This window comes from Heterocephalus glaber, unplaced genomic scaffold (assembly GCF_053883595.1).
Source record: "Heterocephalus glaber isolate CG9 unplaced genomic scaffold, H.glaber_assembly_v1.0 deba00001859, whole genome shotgun sequence".
NCBI lineage: Eukaryota > Metazoa > Chordata > Mammalia > Rodentia > Bathyergidae > Heterocephalus > Heterocephalus glaber.
Genome location: NW_028258500.1, coordinates 304,582 through 321,621, shown reverse-complemented (window position 1 = coordinate 321,621; position 17,040 = coordinate 304,582). Strand labels below are relative to the sequence as shown.

At 36.5% G+C, this 17,040-nt stretch overlaps 1 protein-coding gene across 1 annotated transcript; it reads left to right on the top strand.

Moving 5' to 3' along the window:
- The first annotated feature begins 10,805 nt into the window (after positions 1–10,805).
- On the top strand, positions 10,806–16,614 carry LOC101721525 (olfactory receptor 7D4-like). Its single transcript, XM_087204042.1, has 2 exons — positions 10,806–10,896; positions 15,659–16,614. Exons 1-2 carry the CDS (start codon positions 10,806–10,808, stop codon positions 16,612–16,614), a joined length of 1,047 nt encoding a protein of 348 aa, XP_087060168.1.
- The last annotated feature ends 426 nt before the right edge of the window (positions 16,615–17,040 follow it).

The following is a 17,040-nucleotide window of genomic DNA, read 5'->3' as shown; positions in this document are numbered from 1 at the left end:
ATTCACTTAGCTATAAATGTCTCTAATTTCTCATTTTTTATGGCTGAGTAGTACTCCATTTTATTTTTAAAAAGCCCCACATTTTCTTTATTCAGTCTCCAGTTGATGGGCACTTGGGCTGTTTCCAAGTTTTAGCTATTACAAACTGTGCTGCTATGAACATGGGCCCACATATATCACTGTGGTATGATTCTTTTAATTCTTTGGGGAAGATCCCCAACAGTGGAATAGGGGGTCAAATGGGACTTCCAGTCCTAGTTCTTTGAGGTATCTCCATACTGATTTCCACAGTGCCTGCACCAGGCTACACTCCCACTAGCAGTGGAGCAAGGTTCCTCTTTCCCCACAGCCCGGCTAGCATTTGTTATTGGTTGATTTCATGATAGCAGTCATTTTTTCTGGAGTGAAGTGGAATCTCAGAGTTGTTTTCATTTGCATCTCTCCAATGACCAGTGATGTTGAACATTTTTTCATGTACTTATTTGCTATTTCTACTTCTTTGTCTGAGAAATGTCTGTTCATTTCAGCTGCCCATTTTTGGATTGGGTCTTTAAATTTGGGAGGTCTGATCTTTTTAAGTTCTTTATAGATTCGTGATAGTCGACCTTTGTCTGAGGAAGAGCAGGTGAAGATTTTTTCCCTCATTGTGAGTTGTCTCTTCACACCGCTTGTGGTTTCTCTTGCTGTGCAGAAGCCTTTTAATAAGAAGAGATCCCACTTGTTGAATTTTTTGCTAGTTCACAGGCAACTGAGGTGTTGTTCATAAAATCTTTTCCTACACTGATGTCTTCAAGGGATCCACCTATCCTCTGTTCCAACTGGTTCAGAGTTTCTATTTTAATATTTAGAACGTTAACCCATTTTGATTTGAGTTTAGTACATGGTGAGAGATACAGGTCTAGTTTTTACCTTTGGCAAGTTGAAGCCCAATTTTTCCAGCACCATTTATTAAAGAGGCTATCTTTCCTCCAGTGAGGACGTTTGGCTCCTTTGTCAAAGATGAGGTGGCTAAGTGTTTCTGCAGTTCTTTCTATATCTTCTACTCTGTTCCACTGATCCTGAGGTCTGTTTCTTCACCAGTACCATGCTGTATTTATTACAGTAGCTTTGCAGTACTGTTTCCAGTTAGTGGTTGTGATACCCCCTGCCATGTCTCTGTTACCTAGAATTGCTTTTCCTATTCTAGGTCTCTTCTTGTTCCAAATGAATTTTTGGATTGTTTTCTCAAGGTCCATGAAGTTTGCTGCTGGAATCTCAATTGGAATTGCATTAAATTTATATAGCAGTTTTGGAAGTATGGCCATTTTCACCATATTAATCCTTCCTACCCAGGAGCAGGGGATGTCTGTCCATTTTCTGATATCATCTTCAATCTCTCTTTTCAGAGTTCCATAGTTTTCAGAGAACAGGTCTTTGATTTCTTTCATTAGGTTGATTCCTAGGTATTTCAGTTATTTAGATGCTATTGTGAAAGGAATTATTTGCCCTATTTCTCTCTCAATGAATCTGTCATTGCTGTAGAGGAAAACTATTGATTTTTGTGTGTTGACCTTGTAACCAGCTACTTGACTGAATTTGGTTATTAAGTCTAGAAGACTTTTGGTGGGATTCTTGGGGTCTTCTATATAGAGTATCATGTCATCTTCAAATAATGACAATTTGACTTCTTCATTTCCTATCTTTATTCCTTTTATTTCTTTCTCTTGTCTAATTGCCGTGGCTGTTTCCAGAACTATATTGAGCAAGAGTACTGATAGTGGACATCCTTGTCTTGTTCCTGATTTTAGTGTGAAGGATTTCAGTTTTTGACCATTTAGTATGATATTGGCTGTTGGTTTTTCATAGATGGCTTCTATCAGTTTGAGGTAGAGACCATCTATTCCAATTTTTGTAGGGTTTTTATCATAAACACATGTTGAATTTTATCAAATGCTTTTTCTGCATCTATGGAGATAATCCTATGATTTTTGTCCTTGGTTCTATTGATATAGTGTATTACATTGATTGATTTTTGTATATTAAACCATCCCTGCATCCCTGAGATGAATCCCACTTGATCAGGGTGTATGATCTTCTTGATGATCTTCTGCATTCTGTTTGCCATTATCTTATTAAGGATTTTCACATCTATGTTTATTAGCGAGATTGGCCTATAGTTCTCTTTTTCAGTTGGGTCTTTCTCTGCTTTGGTGGTGAAGGTGATGCTTGCTTCCAGGAACGAATTTGGGAGTATTGCTTCCCTTTCAGTTTCACTGAAGAGTTTAAACAGTAGTGGCAGCAGTTCCTCTCTAAATGTCTTGTAGAATTCAGCAGTTAAGCCATAAGGGCCCAGGCTTTTCTTAGTTGATAAGATTTTAATTACATTTTCAATTTCATTGGTTGATATTGGGTTGTTCAGAATTTTTAGGTCTTCTTCGTTCAACTTTGGTAATTCACCTGTATCTCGGAAACTGTCCATTTCTTCTGTATTGCCCATCTTATTGGCATATAGGTTCTGGAAGTAGGTATTGATGATCCTCTGGATTTCTGCTGGGTCTCTTGTAATTTCACCCTTTTCATTCCTAATTGCATGGATTTGGGTCTTTTCTTTCCTTTTGCTGACAAGGTTGGCTAAAGCTTTGTCAATTTTGTTGATTCTTTAGAAGAATCAACTCTTGGCTTCACTGATTTTTTTGTATTTTTTTTTCTTAGTCTCCATTGCTTTGATTTATCCTCTGATGTTTATAATTTCCTCCCTTGTATGAGGTTTGGGATTGTCCTGCTCTTCTTTTTCTAGAACGTTGAGGTTCAGCATCAGGTTGTTTAATTGGGCTCGTTCTGTTTTCCTAATATGTGTATTCACTGCTATGAATTTCCCTGGTAAGACTGCTTTCATTGTGTCCCATAGATTCCGATATGTTGTATTGTCATTGTCATTTAATTGAAGAAACTGTCTGATTTCTCCTTTAATTTCCTCTGTGATCCATTGGTTATTCAGAAGTGTGTTGTTCAATTTCCACGTGCTGATGAAATTTTTTGAGTTTCTTTTGCTATGGATTTCCAATTTCATCGCACTATGGTCTGATAATGTACAGGGGATAACTTCACTTCCTTTGCACTTACTTAAACATGTTCTATGTGTGAGTATGTGGTCTATTTTTGAGAATGACCCATGTGCATCTGAGAAGAATGTGTATGCTGATTTTGTGGGGTGGAAGACTCTGTAAACATCTGTTATGTTCATTTGTTCTAGAGTTCAATTGAGTTCTAGTATTTCTTTACTTACTCTTAGTCTAGTTGATCTATCTATTTGTGACAGTGGGGTGTTGAGGTCCCCCACTACAATTGCCTTAGTGCATATATGCCTTTTCACGTCCCTTAGTATTTGTTTTATATAGTTGGGTGCACTAGTGTTTGGTGCATAGATATTTATGATTGTCATCTCTTCCTCTTGGATTCTTCCCTTTACAAGGATGTAGTGTCCTTCTTCCTCTCTCTTAATCAGTGTTATTTTGAAATCTACTTGATCTGCCAAGAGGATAGCTACTCCTGTTTTTTTCGGGTTCCTGTCACATGCAGTATTGTTTTCCACCCTTTAACTTTCAGTCTATGAGTTTCCTTTTGAATTAAGTGTGTTTCTTGTATGCAGCATATTGTTGGATTTTGCTTCTTGACCCATTCTGCCAGTCTATTTCTTCAGACTGGTGAATTGAGAACATTAACATTGATGGTTATAACTGAAACGTATTGACTTGCCATTGTCATGACTTTTTCTTTTTGTTGGGTTCTCCCACTTTACATATAATTTCTTGTCATGCCAGATGGGTTCATTCTGCTTTGCTTCCTGGGTTGTGATCCTCAATGTCTGTTCCTAAGATATTGTGTCAAATTCTTTGGAGTGCTGTTTTGGTATTCACGAAGTTCCTAAGGTGCTCTTTCTCATGAAAGTATCTTATTTCTCCATCAATTTTGAAAGATAGTTTTGCAGGGTATATCAATCTGGGTTGGAGACTGTTTTCTTTTAGGGCTTGGAATATGTCATTCCAAGCTCTTCTTGCCTTCATGGTTTGTGTTGAGAAGTCTGCTGTGATTCTGATGGGCTTTCCTTTGCATGTGATTTGTTTCTTTTCTCTACTTGCTTGTAGAACTTTGTTTTTCTGTTGTGTTTCTGGAATCTTAACAATTATATGCCTATGTGTAGATTTTTTTTTGGTCAAGGCTCTTTGGAGTCCTATATGCCTCACTTATCTGTATGTCAAGCTCTTTTCCCCTGCTTGGGAAGTTTTCTGCCATTAGTTCTTTGAAGTGTTTTTTTTTTTTTTTATGTCATCTGCACTCTCTCCTGTTTCTTCATTGGGCCCAATCAGTCTTATGTTATTCTTCTTTGCATCATCTAGCAGCTGCTGGATTGATTTCTCATGTTCCCTTATAATTTTGAAGCAATTTTTGTTTTCCTGGTCACTAATTGCAACCTTATCTTCTATATCTGAATTTCTGTCCTCAAATTGACTCATTCTGCTGTGTAGACTTTCAGTGGAGTTTTTCATTTCCTGGAAATCTACTTGCATCTGTTTTATGGATTCCATTTGTTTCCTATGTTGGGATTCTATCATGATCCTCAGCTCCTCTCTAGATTTATTAATCATGTCTTGCACTAGGGGCACAATTTCTCCTGTTACCTGAGAAATTATTTCTGATTTCATTTTTTCCACATCCCCTTTTCTTGCCAGTTTAGTGGCTTCTGGTGTTGGAGTTTCAGAGTGTTCCATCTCATTTCCCTTTGGGGTTGCTGTAGGTGATCTGAAAGTCTGGTTTTGAGACTTATTTACTTGTTTTCTCATTTTGACTAGGGTGGGGGTCTGTTAGTGCATGCACAGATTACCTCCTCTGAACTGGGAGATGTGGCACAGGGGCCGGGAGCAGTGGTAATTATGGTGGCCCCAAAGTCCTTTCCTGTGGGCTGGGAGCAGCAGGAGGGATGGTGACCGGGAAGCCCCTTCCTTTGGACCAGGAGCAGTGAGCTGGCGGCTCAGAAGCCCCTAACTCTTGTCTGGGAGCAGTGGGAGAGATGGTGGCCCAGAAGCCCCTTCCTCTGGGCCAGGAGCAGTGAGACAGAAGGTGGCCCAAAAGCCCCTTCCTCTGGGCTAGGAGCAGCTGGAGTGATGATGACCAGGAAGCCCCTTCCTCTGGACCAGGAGCAGTGGGATGGCGGCTTAGAAGCCCTTCTGGGCTGGGAGCAGCGGGATTCAGTACCTTGGTCTGGTGGTCTGGTGTTCTCTGAATCTTTGTAGTGTGGAACCAGGTGGCTGCCTGTCTGCAGCGGGGTGATTTGGTGTCTTCCGCATGACAGGATATATCTTCAACATGATAAATAATGTGGATTTCAAAGTGAGAGACATCACTCAAGTGACATGAAATCATTAAGATGAGTTAATAATATGCAATCGTTTATTTCTATTAATATTTCAAATAAATGGATAAAATGAAAAATAAAGACAGGGAACAATAACATTATGAAGTAAAAATGGATGCATCATTATTCCATTAGATTTACAGGTAACCATTTGGAGCCAGAGAGACTTGTAATCTCAAGACACATTCCTGTATAGTTCCCACATCATCAATTTTTACAGATGCTCTAGAATAATTGTTTGCAAACTTTCATCATATAGAAGTAAAGACTTATTAAGCACAAAATGCTGGGCCTGACTCTTAGTTTCTGATGTAATAGGTCTGGGATGGAGGCCAAGATTGTGTATGTTTAACAAGTTTGCAGGTGGTGCTCATGCAGTTAATATGGAGACAAACCCTAGAGAATCATTATTAAAGTTTTGTAGCCCTAGTGCTCAAGTCTAATAAAGATTTTCCCTTCATTGTTAATGTCTGTTCTACCCCACACCGATCTCAGCCCATGTAGGATACATGGCTCAGATAGTGCCATCACAATGCATGTTCCTCTGGGAGCTTGCTCTCTCTCTGTGACTTTTTCAGGGAAATTCCAGGGGGGTGTTCTAGTCAGGGAATTTCTAGCTTCTGTCTGTAAATACTTCACAAGATGGTTTGCCTTGGGGATTCTGGGAGCTTAAATTTTCCAAGACAGTGGGGACTGAGTTCTCAAACCATCTCATTCAAGCAATTATAATATCATAATAGTCTTTAAGCAAACATGCTACCTTAGGGCAGAGAAACTTTCTGTGACTTCTATCTCCCAGAATGTAACTGTAATTAAAGACAATTTGGTTTGCTCCAATTATCCCTTTATTTTTCTAAGATATTCAGCTGTTTACAGAAAACAAGATCATTCTCCTGGAGGTTAAAGTAGTTCCATTATCTTTCTCCAAAATAGACTTCCATGGATCCTTAAGATAGTTGCCTAATTGTTGCTTTCTCCTAACAATGTTTAATTTCAAAGGTAGAGATTTCTCCCTGAAGGTTGTGTTAATGCTTTAAGAACTCCCAGTAGCCTTGACTTTCTGAATAACAAGGCATGAGAAATGAAATGTATGAGAAGAAGTCTCTATTTCAAGAGAGAAAACATATTCTTTGGTGACCTTTCTAGTAAATAATCAAATAGTTTGAAGAGTGGAAGTATCTTTTATTATTTGGGGTGTACAAAATTTCATGGTGAACCTCTTGGGGAGCTACTATGGTGGGAGTAGAAATCCTTTATTAGCATTAGGTTGAGGAAAGGATGAGTGGTGTGTAAATGCAAGTGTCAAGTAGAGACAAAACTCTAAATATTTGGAGTAATACCCAAAGTAAAGTATGAACCTATGCACTGAATTGCAGAAAATGTGTCATGGGTACTATACTATGCTGATTAGAGAACAGCGTAATAAATGCTGTACATGTTCAGAACAGATGTGAAATTATTTGAATATTTTTGTTTTGCATTTGACTGATTCTAGGAATATGGAAACAACAACAGTCCACACCAACTGTTTGCATGTACTTATTTATTTATATAAAATTCTGACAAAATGTTTATCAACCTTAGGCAAAATACTAAAGACATAGTTTCTGAAACAAAAGCAATTTATTAAACTTTTTAAATTCATTAATTTTATTAGTACATTTTAGGTATACAATATGATGACATGTATAATTGGGAATTTGTACCTGTATGTGATATATTTTGTTTTTTATTTTTTCCCCGCTTCTCTGCCTCTTCCTTGCCTTCAACCCCTCTAGCCCTCTCTGTTTACAAAGACTTTGCTTCCATTTTTTTCCCCTTTTTCGCATTTTTTTTCTTTTCCCCTACATTTACCACTTTCCCTTCACCTCCCCTTCCCCTTTGGACCTTTTCTTTGTATTTCACATTTTCCATTATAGATTTAGATCCTTATTTACACTTTCAGTTTCTCACACCAGAGAAAATGTTTGACATTTACACGTGTGTCCTATTTATTCCACTTAAGAGTATGGCCTTAATGTGCATCCATTTAGCTATAAATATCTCCAGTTTCTCATTCTTTTTGGCTGAGTAGTACTCCATTTCATAAAAAATAATCACATCTTCTTTATCCAGTCACCAGTTGCTGGCTATTGAGCTGTTTCCAGGGGTGTTGCCACATGGCCTTCCAGAAACTTCTCATTAAACAAATGAAAGATTAAAAAAAAACATGAACATTGAAATAAAGATAAAACCTTTACCAAAATAAACATATTATTGTTTTTACAGATTTATTAAAATTGACATTTAATCTTTTATCAATAAGCAGCTACTTGCAAAAAAGACACTGCTTTTAACCACATTTCTAGTTTCAATAACTTTTTAAATAAAGTTTTCAACAGAATTAGTACAGAGGGAATGAGACTCCACACTAAAATTATGCATATATTAAAAAAAAAAAAACCTAGCAGCCATCCTCATACTCAATGGAGAGAAATTAGATTTTTCTCCAACATTTGGAAGATGAAAAAGATAGCTACATGCAGCACTTCTATTGAACATAGTATTGGAAGTTCTCATAACAATTGTGAAAATAATGAAAAAAAGAAACTCAAATTTCACAAGAGTGAGTCAATTTGTATCTGTTTGCAGATATCATCATCCTATATATATTAAACTCTAGATACTACACTAACAACTCTCAGAAATAAAAAAGGGCCATAAATTTGAAAAATATGAAATGGACATACAAAAATCAGTTGCAGTTCTCTAAACTAGCAGCAAACTATCTGAAAAAGAAATTAAGAAAACAATTACATATACTGTAGCTGTAACAATAAAACACATGCATGAACAGATGAATGGATAAAGACATTATGGTATCTATCCAATGTGGCATACTACTCTGGTATAAACAGGGATGGTACAGAGTTTTTTTATCTCTTCAAAAATCATATTATCTGGAAATAATCATTTGACTTTATCTTTTCCTTTTTATCCATTTCGTTTCTTTCTCTTGCCTAATTACTTTGGCCAAAATTTTAATAAGTATTATAATGAGCATGTGTGGTGACAACAGGCACCTTTGTATCATTCCTGATGTTTTAGCAAACTTGTTATCACTGAGACATGGTACACAATGTTACAGCTTATATCTAGATGCCCCTTCCAATCATCATGCAATCATAGATGGGGCTTTTTGGAGGTGGCTGGATCTAGGACGTGTGATGCTGGAATTAACAGTGTCCCATCTTGTTTGGGTGGCACCACTGAAAAGGTAGGTAGCTGGGATGGAATAAAAAAGGACAGAAAGAAGGCTACCCCTTGCTGCTTTGCTGCTGCTGTCTTCTATCTACTCTGCCATGGACTCTTTCTCCTCTGTGATGCCCCTCTGCAATGTCATCCTTGTTTGGACCCAGCCAGCTATGGACTGAAACCACTACAAACTGTGATCCAAAATAAACCTTTCCTCCTTTAACTATAGGTATGGGGTATTTCATTTCAACGACAAGAAAAGTAACTAAACACCAAACATCTGTAACTTTAAAGAGGAAAGATTTACTTTGGCTCATGCTTTAGTCTGTAGTCAGCTGGCATCAAGCAGGATAGAATGGCAGAGGCTCACAGTGGAGGAGAGCTGCTCCAGCATGTAGGTTGGGAAGCAGAGAACAAATGAGAGAGGAAGATAAACCCTTCCAGGCCACATCCCCAGTGATTGGTCTCTTTGGACCATGCCCCACACCTCCTAACAGCAAGTCAGGTATAAGCCCCATAGTCAAATCATCTTTCAAAAGCTCCACTTTTGAGAACATCAGGATTTTGTGGGAACATCTAGATGTAGACATAACACCAGATTTTATTTTACTTTATTTTATTTTTATTAGTGAATGTTTGCAGTACATAATGATAATATTCTTTGTGGCTAGTGGGTAGTACATGTATATGATATATGCTAATCCTTTTCCTATCTTGGTCTTCTCTCCTTTTCTATTCCCTCTATCTGTTGATCATTCTTGATTTTGGAGTAAATGGTTTCATCCTTTTCCTTCAGTATCTTGCCTTTGTATTGGTCATATATGGCCTTTGTTACACTGAGCTCAGATCCCCCTATGTATAGTTTTAATTATAAAAGGATGTAGAATTTTGCTAGGAGACAGTTCTGAATTTTGATGACTATTCATGTTATTACACGAGGAAAAGAAAAATGGAAACAAAGTGTTTGTCAATAGGGAGGGGTTGAGGAGTTGAAGGGAGGGCAGGGGAATGGCAAAAAAAGAACCAAGATATATCATGTGAATTACAAATTCTCAATGATGAATGTTATATTATATCCTGAAAATGTACCAATAAATTTAATGAATAAGATAAAAATTTAGCATTGAAAAGAATTTATGAATCAATAAGTAGTTTATGCTATGCTAAAAGTTTTAATGTAGAGTATGTATATATCATAGAAATCTAAGTCAAGGTAGTTCTTATGTGCATTACCTCACTTTTCATATTTGTATGTTGTTCAACACCTAAAATTTACTCTCAGCACTTTTTAAGGATATATTGTTACTAAATACAGTCAACTTGTTGTATAGTATGTGTGTTAAGTTTATGAATATTACTTGCAGCATAAGCAATAACAACTCTTATCAAAAGAAAAAGATCTGGTAAAATTGGGCAGTGTTTTACCATGTGGCCATAGGCTGTTTGTTGTTGTTGTTGTTGTTGTTGTTGTTAGGAAGCTTTTATTAATGCTTTAATTACATTGTGGCCTACTACTTTTTGATAAAGATATCAAGATACCCATTTGCATGGGGGAAATGACAGTTCTTCAGTAGAGGATTTTGAGAAAACCAGATACCCACTTACAAAAGAATAAAATTAAAACTTAATCTCCTATCACATGACACAATCAAATAAAAACCAATTAAATCCTTAATTAGAAGAAGTAAAGACGAGATAACACTGGTTTAGAGAATGATTTGGGTGGGGATAATGACCTCAGAACCATTGGTAACGAATGATCAAAAGGGATTCTATGAAATTAAAATATCCACAAAAATATCCACAGAGTGAAGATACTGAACATAGAATGAGCCATAATACTGCAAAACTATTAATATGATAGGGAACTACTGTCAAAAATGTGTAAGGAAATAAAATAACTCAGTGCTAAAAAAAGATCTAAGTTTAAAATGAACAAAATAAATGAATAGATATTTCTCAAAGAAGACATACAGATGGCCAAAAGTTATGAAAACACTGGTCACCATCATTAATCATCAAAGAAAATAAAATCAAAAGCTCAAAGGGGTACCATCTCACTCCAGTCACAATGGCTACTATAAAAAAGATATAAGATAAAAGTGTTGGTGAGGAGGCTAGTAAGAGAACACTTGTACACTGCCCATGGAGATCTAAAATAGCATAACTATTATAAGACATGGCACGTAGGTTCATCAATGAATTAATAAGATTATTACCTATTATCCAGCAATATGTCTACTCAGTATTTGCCAAAGGAAATGAAATTGGTAAGTTCAAAAGGCATCTGCACTCCCATGTTTGTGCAGCACTATTCACAATATCTGATATTTACAGTTACCTAAGTGTCCATCAAAAGATGAATGGATAAATAAAATTATGTGTGCATGTCTGTGTGTGTGGGTGCTGTGTGTGTGTATGTGCACGTATGTAATGGACTACAAATTCAGGCATAGAAAAACAAAGTGCTGGCACTACCACATGGATGAATTTGAATGACATTATATTAAATAAAATAAACCTGCACAGAAAGGTAATTACTACATGATTCAGTTATATATAAGTTTAAAAAAAAAACTGATCTAAAAACTAAACTGGGAGGTTAATTTAGGTTGGGATAAGGTTATGGTTTAGATTTAAAATGTCCTCCAAAAGCCTTATGTGTTAAGAGACAGTACTTTTGAAATGTGACTGGGTTACAGGGCACTATACTCAGCAGTGGATTCATGAGTTTAGTAGTTTTTGTGTTTTTCGAAGGTGGGGCCTGGTCAGAGGAGGTGGGTGAAAGGGAAATAAACTGCAAGAGTATATTTTTGTCCAAGCTCTATCTCTTTCTGTCTGCTTCATAAGTGGCATGAAGTGAGCAGCCTTCCTTCACCATGCTCTTCCACAATGATGTGTCTGCTGTGCACCCAGCTGACCATGGAATAAGTGCTCTGAAAATCATGAGCCAAAGTTAACCTCTCCTCTTTTAATTTGCAGGTGTCAAGAATATTTTTTCTGAGTGACAGGAAAATGACTAATGTAAATGTTTGGGGAAGGGTTTGACTAATGTAAATTTTGGGAAAGCTTTGGTGAAAGGAAATAAAATTCCAGGGATCCAAGTGTGGTAGTACATGCTTGTAATTCAAGCACTCAGGAGACTGAGACAGGAGAATTGAAGGGCATTTTCAGCCAACCTGAGTGACATGGTGAGTTCAAGGCCAGCCAGAACTACTTAGTGGGACTCTGTCTCAAAAAAAGTGGGAGGAATAAAATTCTATTTAGGTAGAAGGGAGAAGCTTATGAAATCTATTATACAGTATGTTTATTGTATTTAATTGTATGTTATATTCTTGCAAAATTTTGAGTGTTTCTTGAGTTCTCACTATAAAAATAACTATAGAACATAATGCATATGCTGAGTGGTTATGTTTAGAGATTGCACACTATTATATCTTCAAACATGTTAATAAACACTTTAACATGTTAAATTAAAAAAGCTGAAATATAAAATATACATAAAATTAAGAAAAAAATAAGAAAATACAGAATTGTATTGCTTCCATTACATTTTGGGCACCAAAAGATCCATAAAGTCTTCAATTATTTTTTCAAGGGATCCATACAACACAAAATAGTTCTTTGTATTTATTCTTATTAGAAATCAAATTTTCCTCACTAGGACATCTATTGACTTAAATCAAACCAAATTTAAAACTTTCTCTTGGATATGTTCACCTTCCCAACAAGCACCTACACTGACAGAAAATTAATGAAAAAAACCCCATCATTCTTTCTACCTCATGGTGGCTGAATTGTGTGGAGAGTGAAAAGAACACAATTTGTTTAATGAGCTCTGAGAATTCAACCCTTGAGACAGTGGCAAGTGTACAGATGCCACAGATAACACTCACTTGCAATTCTCTGACCCAGCCTCTATGAAAACTGAAGAAGGCTTCATGGGAACTGATTGTGGAGAAGACAAAGCTTCAGTGACTGACATCTGAGTATCAGTGTTTCTCAGTGAGCCTGGCGGAGTAAAAAAGAGGAGAGAGTGTGGGTCCTGGAGTTTCTCTCAAGAATATTGATGCTGGTAAAATCTCATAGTTCTTCAGTCTGTGAAGGTGAAGACCTTGTATTTTGAAGGAAATTTAAACCATATTTTGCCAATGATTCAATTTTCTTCTCTCACTTTCTGAATCTAGAGCCTCTCTATAGTAAACATATCTTTCTGGAGTCATCTATCAGATGCAGAGGGGCATCAAAGAGGAGAAACAGTCCATGGTAGAGAAGATAGAAGACAGCAGCAGCAAAGCAGCAAGGGGTGGCCTTCTGTCTGTCCTTTTATATTCCATCCCGGCTATCTACCTTTTCAGTGGTGCCACCCAAACAAGATGGGACCCTGTTAGTCCCAGCATCACACATCCTAGATCCAGCCACCTCCAAAAAGCCCCGTCTATGATTGCATGATGATTGGAAGGGACATCAAGATATAAGCTATAACATTGTGTACCATGTCTCAGTGATAAGAAGATGGCTAAAGCACCAGGAATGAGACAAAGGTGCCTGTTGTCAAGACACATGCTCAATATAATACTTATTAAAATTTTGGCAAAAGTAATTAGGCAAGAGAAACAAACTAAATGGATAAAAAAAGAAAATGATAAAGTCAAATGATTATTTCCAGATAATATGATTTTTGAAGAGATAAAAAACCCTCCACAATGATGTCTTCTGTCACTAATAAATTTATTCATTTTTAACACTGCAGGCATTAGCAAATTGACCCTTTTCTTTTTATGGGGATTATAGGCATATTTTTCTCAAAAGCTTTTTTTTCTTTCTTTTTTTTTCAGACAGGATCTCACCATGTAGTTCAGGCTTGACCTGCATTTTTTTTCCCTCATGCTGTGTACTATACACACAGCCTTCACACTGAGCTTCTTTTTTATTCTGAGACAGAGTATCATTAAATTGCTGAAACTATACTTAGACTTGTGATCTTGCTGCCTCAGCCTCCCAGAGTTCTTGGATTATAGATATCCATCGCTCTGCCTAGCTATGTTTGTCTTTTTATATTTTTAGATAGTTTGATATAGAAACCTTGGATACTACATCAAACATACTTTAGCAATTAACTCTTCTGATGTTAACACATTCTCAGTACATTCCCACTCAGGAGAATGGACACTTGTGGATACACTCTCATGTATGAATTTTAATTGTGCTGTGGTTTTCTTTCCTCCTCTTACCTACATAGTTCACATGGTTTGTTTTCTTCTTGGAAGAATTCACTGGACAGGCATTTCCTGACAGGAGGAGCCAGAGGGATCTTCAAAAATTAGAAATGTTGTACAGTGATCAAAAGAGGTAACCGATCCATTGCATTTATAATGATGTTTATAAGACTGTGTTTATTGTGATGGCTATAAGGGACTATCAATAATGATGTTCATGTAAGAAACATATTATGAAGTAAAAAAGAAACCATGTACAATAGGTTAGTTTTGCTTTTAAGAAAATAATTTTACATTTATGAAATGCTCATTTATGCTACAAGATCTATAGTAGAAAGATTATATGAATTATCTCATTTTCATAGTATGATCATACTCTTGTTTCTCATCAGATCACATAAATCTTTCACCTTTTACATAGTATGATGAAAGATTTACGTTTTAAAATTACCACACCAAAACATACATTGGACACATCACCATTAATCCCACCCCAAATCCTTCCCTTTGCTTCAAACATTCTTATCCCATTTTTCTTACTACATTCTGGAGCAGCTCTGAAAGTCCTATTTTTGTAAATGTCTTCATTTGTGCTATTGTGCTTTCAGCAATGTCCTGAAGTGATTCAAAACTTTTACCTTTACGGCAATTTTGTCTTTGGGGAAGACCAAGAAATGTTATGTTGCCAGATCTAGTGAATAAGTTAGATAAGGGCATACTACATTATTTTTATGAATTTCTTTCCATTGGATGCCATTCACCAACAGACTTCATCATATTTTTATCAGATTTCATAGACACTCAAGAAAAAGTATTTCCCAAATTTCTTCTGAAATGGCAAGAAATAGGAGATAAGTGTTCAAAGCAAAGGGGAGTATTCTGAGAGAGGTTAATAGCAATGTGTCCTTCTACTGTAATAATTTTGTTCATTTAAACATTCACTGTATATTTCAATCACTCCTTATATTGCCATACTCCACTCCTACCACTTAATGAATGTTTACCATTTTTTACTATGCAGGTGATTTATTTATAGCTAACTTTCTCAAAGCCAGACAGATGATAAGTGGTGGGTGATAATTATACTTAAGGAAGTCTGACTAAAGAACGTATTTTCTAAGTTTCTAAATGACAGGCATATACTGGATTTCATGACATATATTTATATTTAACATATATATGTCATATATATATGTGACATATATATGTCATATATATGTCACATATATATATGGAGAAAGAAGTTTTTACATATGATTTCTCTCATAGAGAATTATTTTCAATAATTTGTAATAACAATGACAGTTTTCATTTATTGAGCTCCTACTCTTAAGAAGTGCATCTTTAAACTTCACAATTAAGGTAGTATTAATAATCACATATTCAGACAAAAATGACATTAATTGTCATATCATAGGAAGTGTCAAATCATACAAAAATTGATATAAAAGACTATGTATGCTTCTTCATTATTTTAGAGTCACTAAAGAAATATGGGTAAAATCAAAGAAAATGTTTTCAATTATTTTGGACAGGATATGCCAAAGAAAAAAATTATTTATCCTAGTGATCCATGTAGGAGAATCAAAACTAGGGAGTACATAACAAGAAAAAATTCTACTGAATTAAAGAAATTACTAAATAATGCACATTTTAAATAGAAAAAGAATGTCTCCTGGATTACCGATCTACTCTCACTAGCCAGACTAAACAGAAGATGAGGAATTCACCTAAAAGATGATACGGTAAAGTGATAATTACTCAAGGTACCAGTTTCTTGTTCTTAGAATTTTGTATTTGACTTGTACTCCAGGAGATAACATCAGTGATTTGAGAGTGGAAAACCATACAAGCACATCACAGTTCTTCCTCCCGGGCCTCTCAGAAAATCCTAAACTGCAGCCCTGTCTATTTGGACTGTTCCTGCCCACATATCTGGTCACTGTGCTTGGGAACCTGCTCATTATCCTGGCTGTCACTTTTGACTCCCACCTCCACACCCCCATGTACTTCTTCCTCTCCAACCTGTCCTTTGTGGACATCTGTTTCACTTCTACCATGGTTCCAAAGATGCTGTTGAACAGTCACACACAGCATAAAGGCATCTCCTACACAGAGTGTCTCACACAGGTGTATTTTATTACGATTTTCACTGGAATGGATAATTTCCTATTGACCATCATGGCCTATGACTGCTTTGTGGCTATCTGTCACCCTCTGAAATACATAGTCATCATGAACCCTCGGCTATGTTGCCTCCTGGTTCTGATTTCTTGGTTAATTATGTTCTGGAATGCACTGCTCCACCTTCTACTAGTAATGCATCTGACCTTCTCTAGAAGTACTAAAACCCCACATTTTGTCTGTGAACTGCCTCCACTTCTCAAGGTGGCCAGCTCTGATACCCAAATCAATAATGTTGTGTTGTACATAACAATTGCCCTCCTGGGTATGTTTTCTGTCACCAGTATCCTCTTCTCTTATTCTAAGATTTTCTCCACAGTAATGAGGATGTCTTCCAGAGAAAGAAATTATAAAGCCTTTTCCACCTGTGAGTCTCATCTCTGCGTGATCTCCTTATTCTATGGAACAGGAATTGGGGTGTATCTTAGTTCTGTTTTAACTCATTCTTCCCAGGGAAACACAGTTTCCTCTGTGATGTACACTGTGGTCACCCCTATGCTGAACCCTTTCATCTACAGCCTGAGGAAGAAAGATGTGAAAGGGGCAATGGGAAGACTCCTCAGCAGAGCAGGCTGTTGTCTTTGATGATTCAATATCTTTAGTGCTTAGTTGGCACTTCATTCCCTAAGGCAAATATTGTGATTTTCAATATTCTGATTGCATTCCTTTTCTAACACACATTGATTAACTTTTCTATTCCTAAACACTTGGCTCCGCCGATAACCCTTCCTTTCGAATAGATGTAATTCCATTTTTCCACTTGTTCACATCCCCAACCAAGGAGGCATAGTGAGTTCCTCTCTTTTCTATACACTCGTATCCTGCCTTGCTGCAATCTTTTTGATTATATTTGAAATTAACCCAAACTGGCCACTTCTAAATTCATCCTGTACTATTTCCACTCTCATATTACCTCCCTATAGCCACCTAAATTGCTGTATCAGCTGTAAGGAGATTGCACCATGCAAATCATTCTTAACTCTTTAAATAGAATATCTTAAAATCTTAAGT

Coding starts and splice junctions, on each gene's coding strand:
- LOC101721525 (XM_087204042.1), top strand. CDS start 10,806: ATGGCACGTAGGTTCATCAATGAATTAATAAGATTATTACCTATTATC. Junction 10,897..15,658: donor TGCCAAAGGAAATGAAATTG/GTAAGTTCAAAA, acceptor CTTGTACTCCAG/GAGATAACATCAGTGATTTG.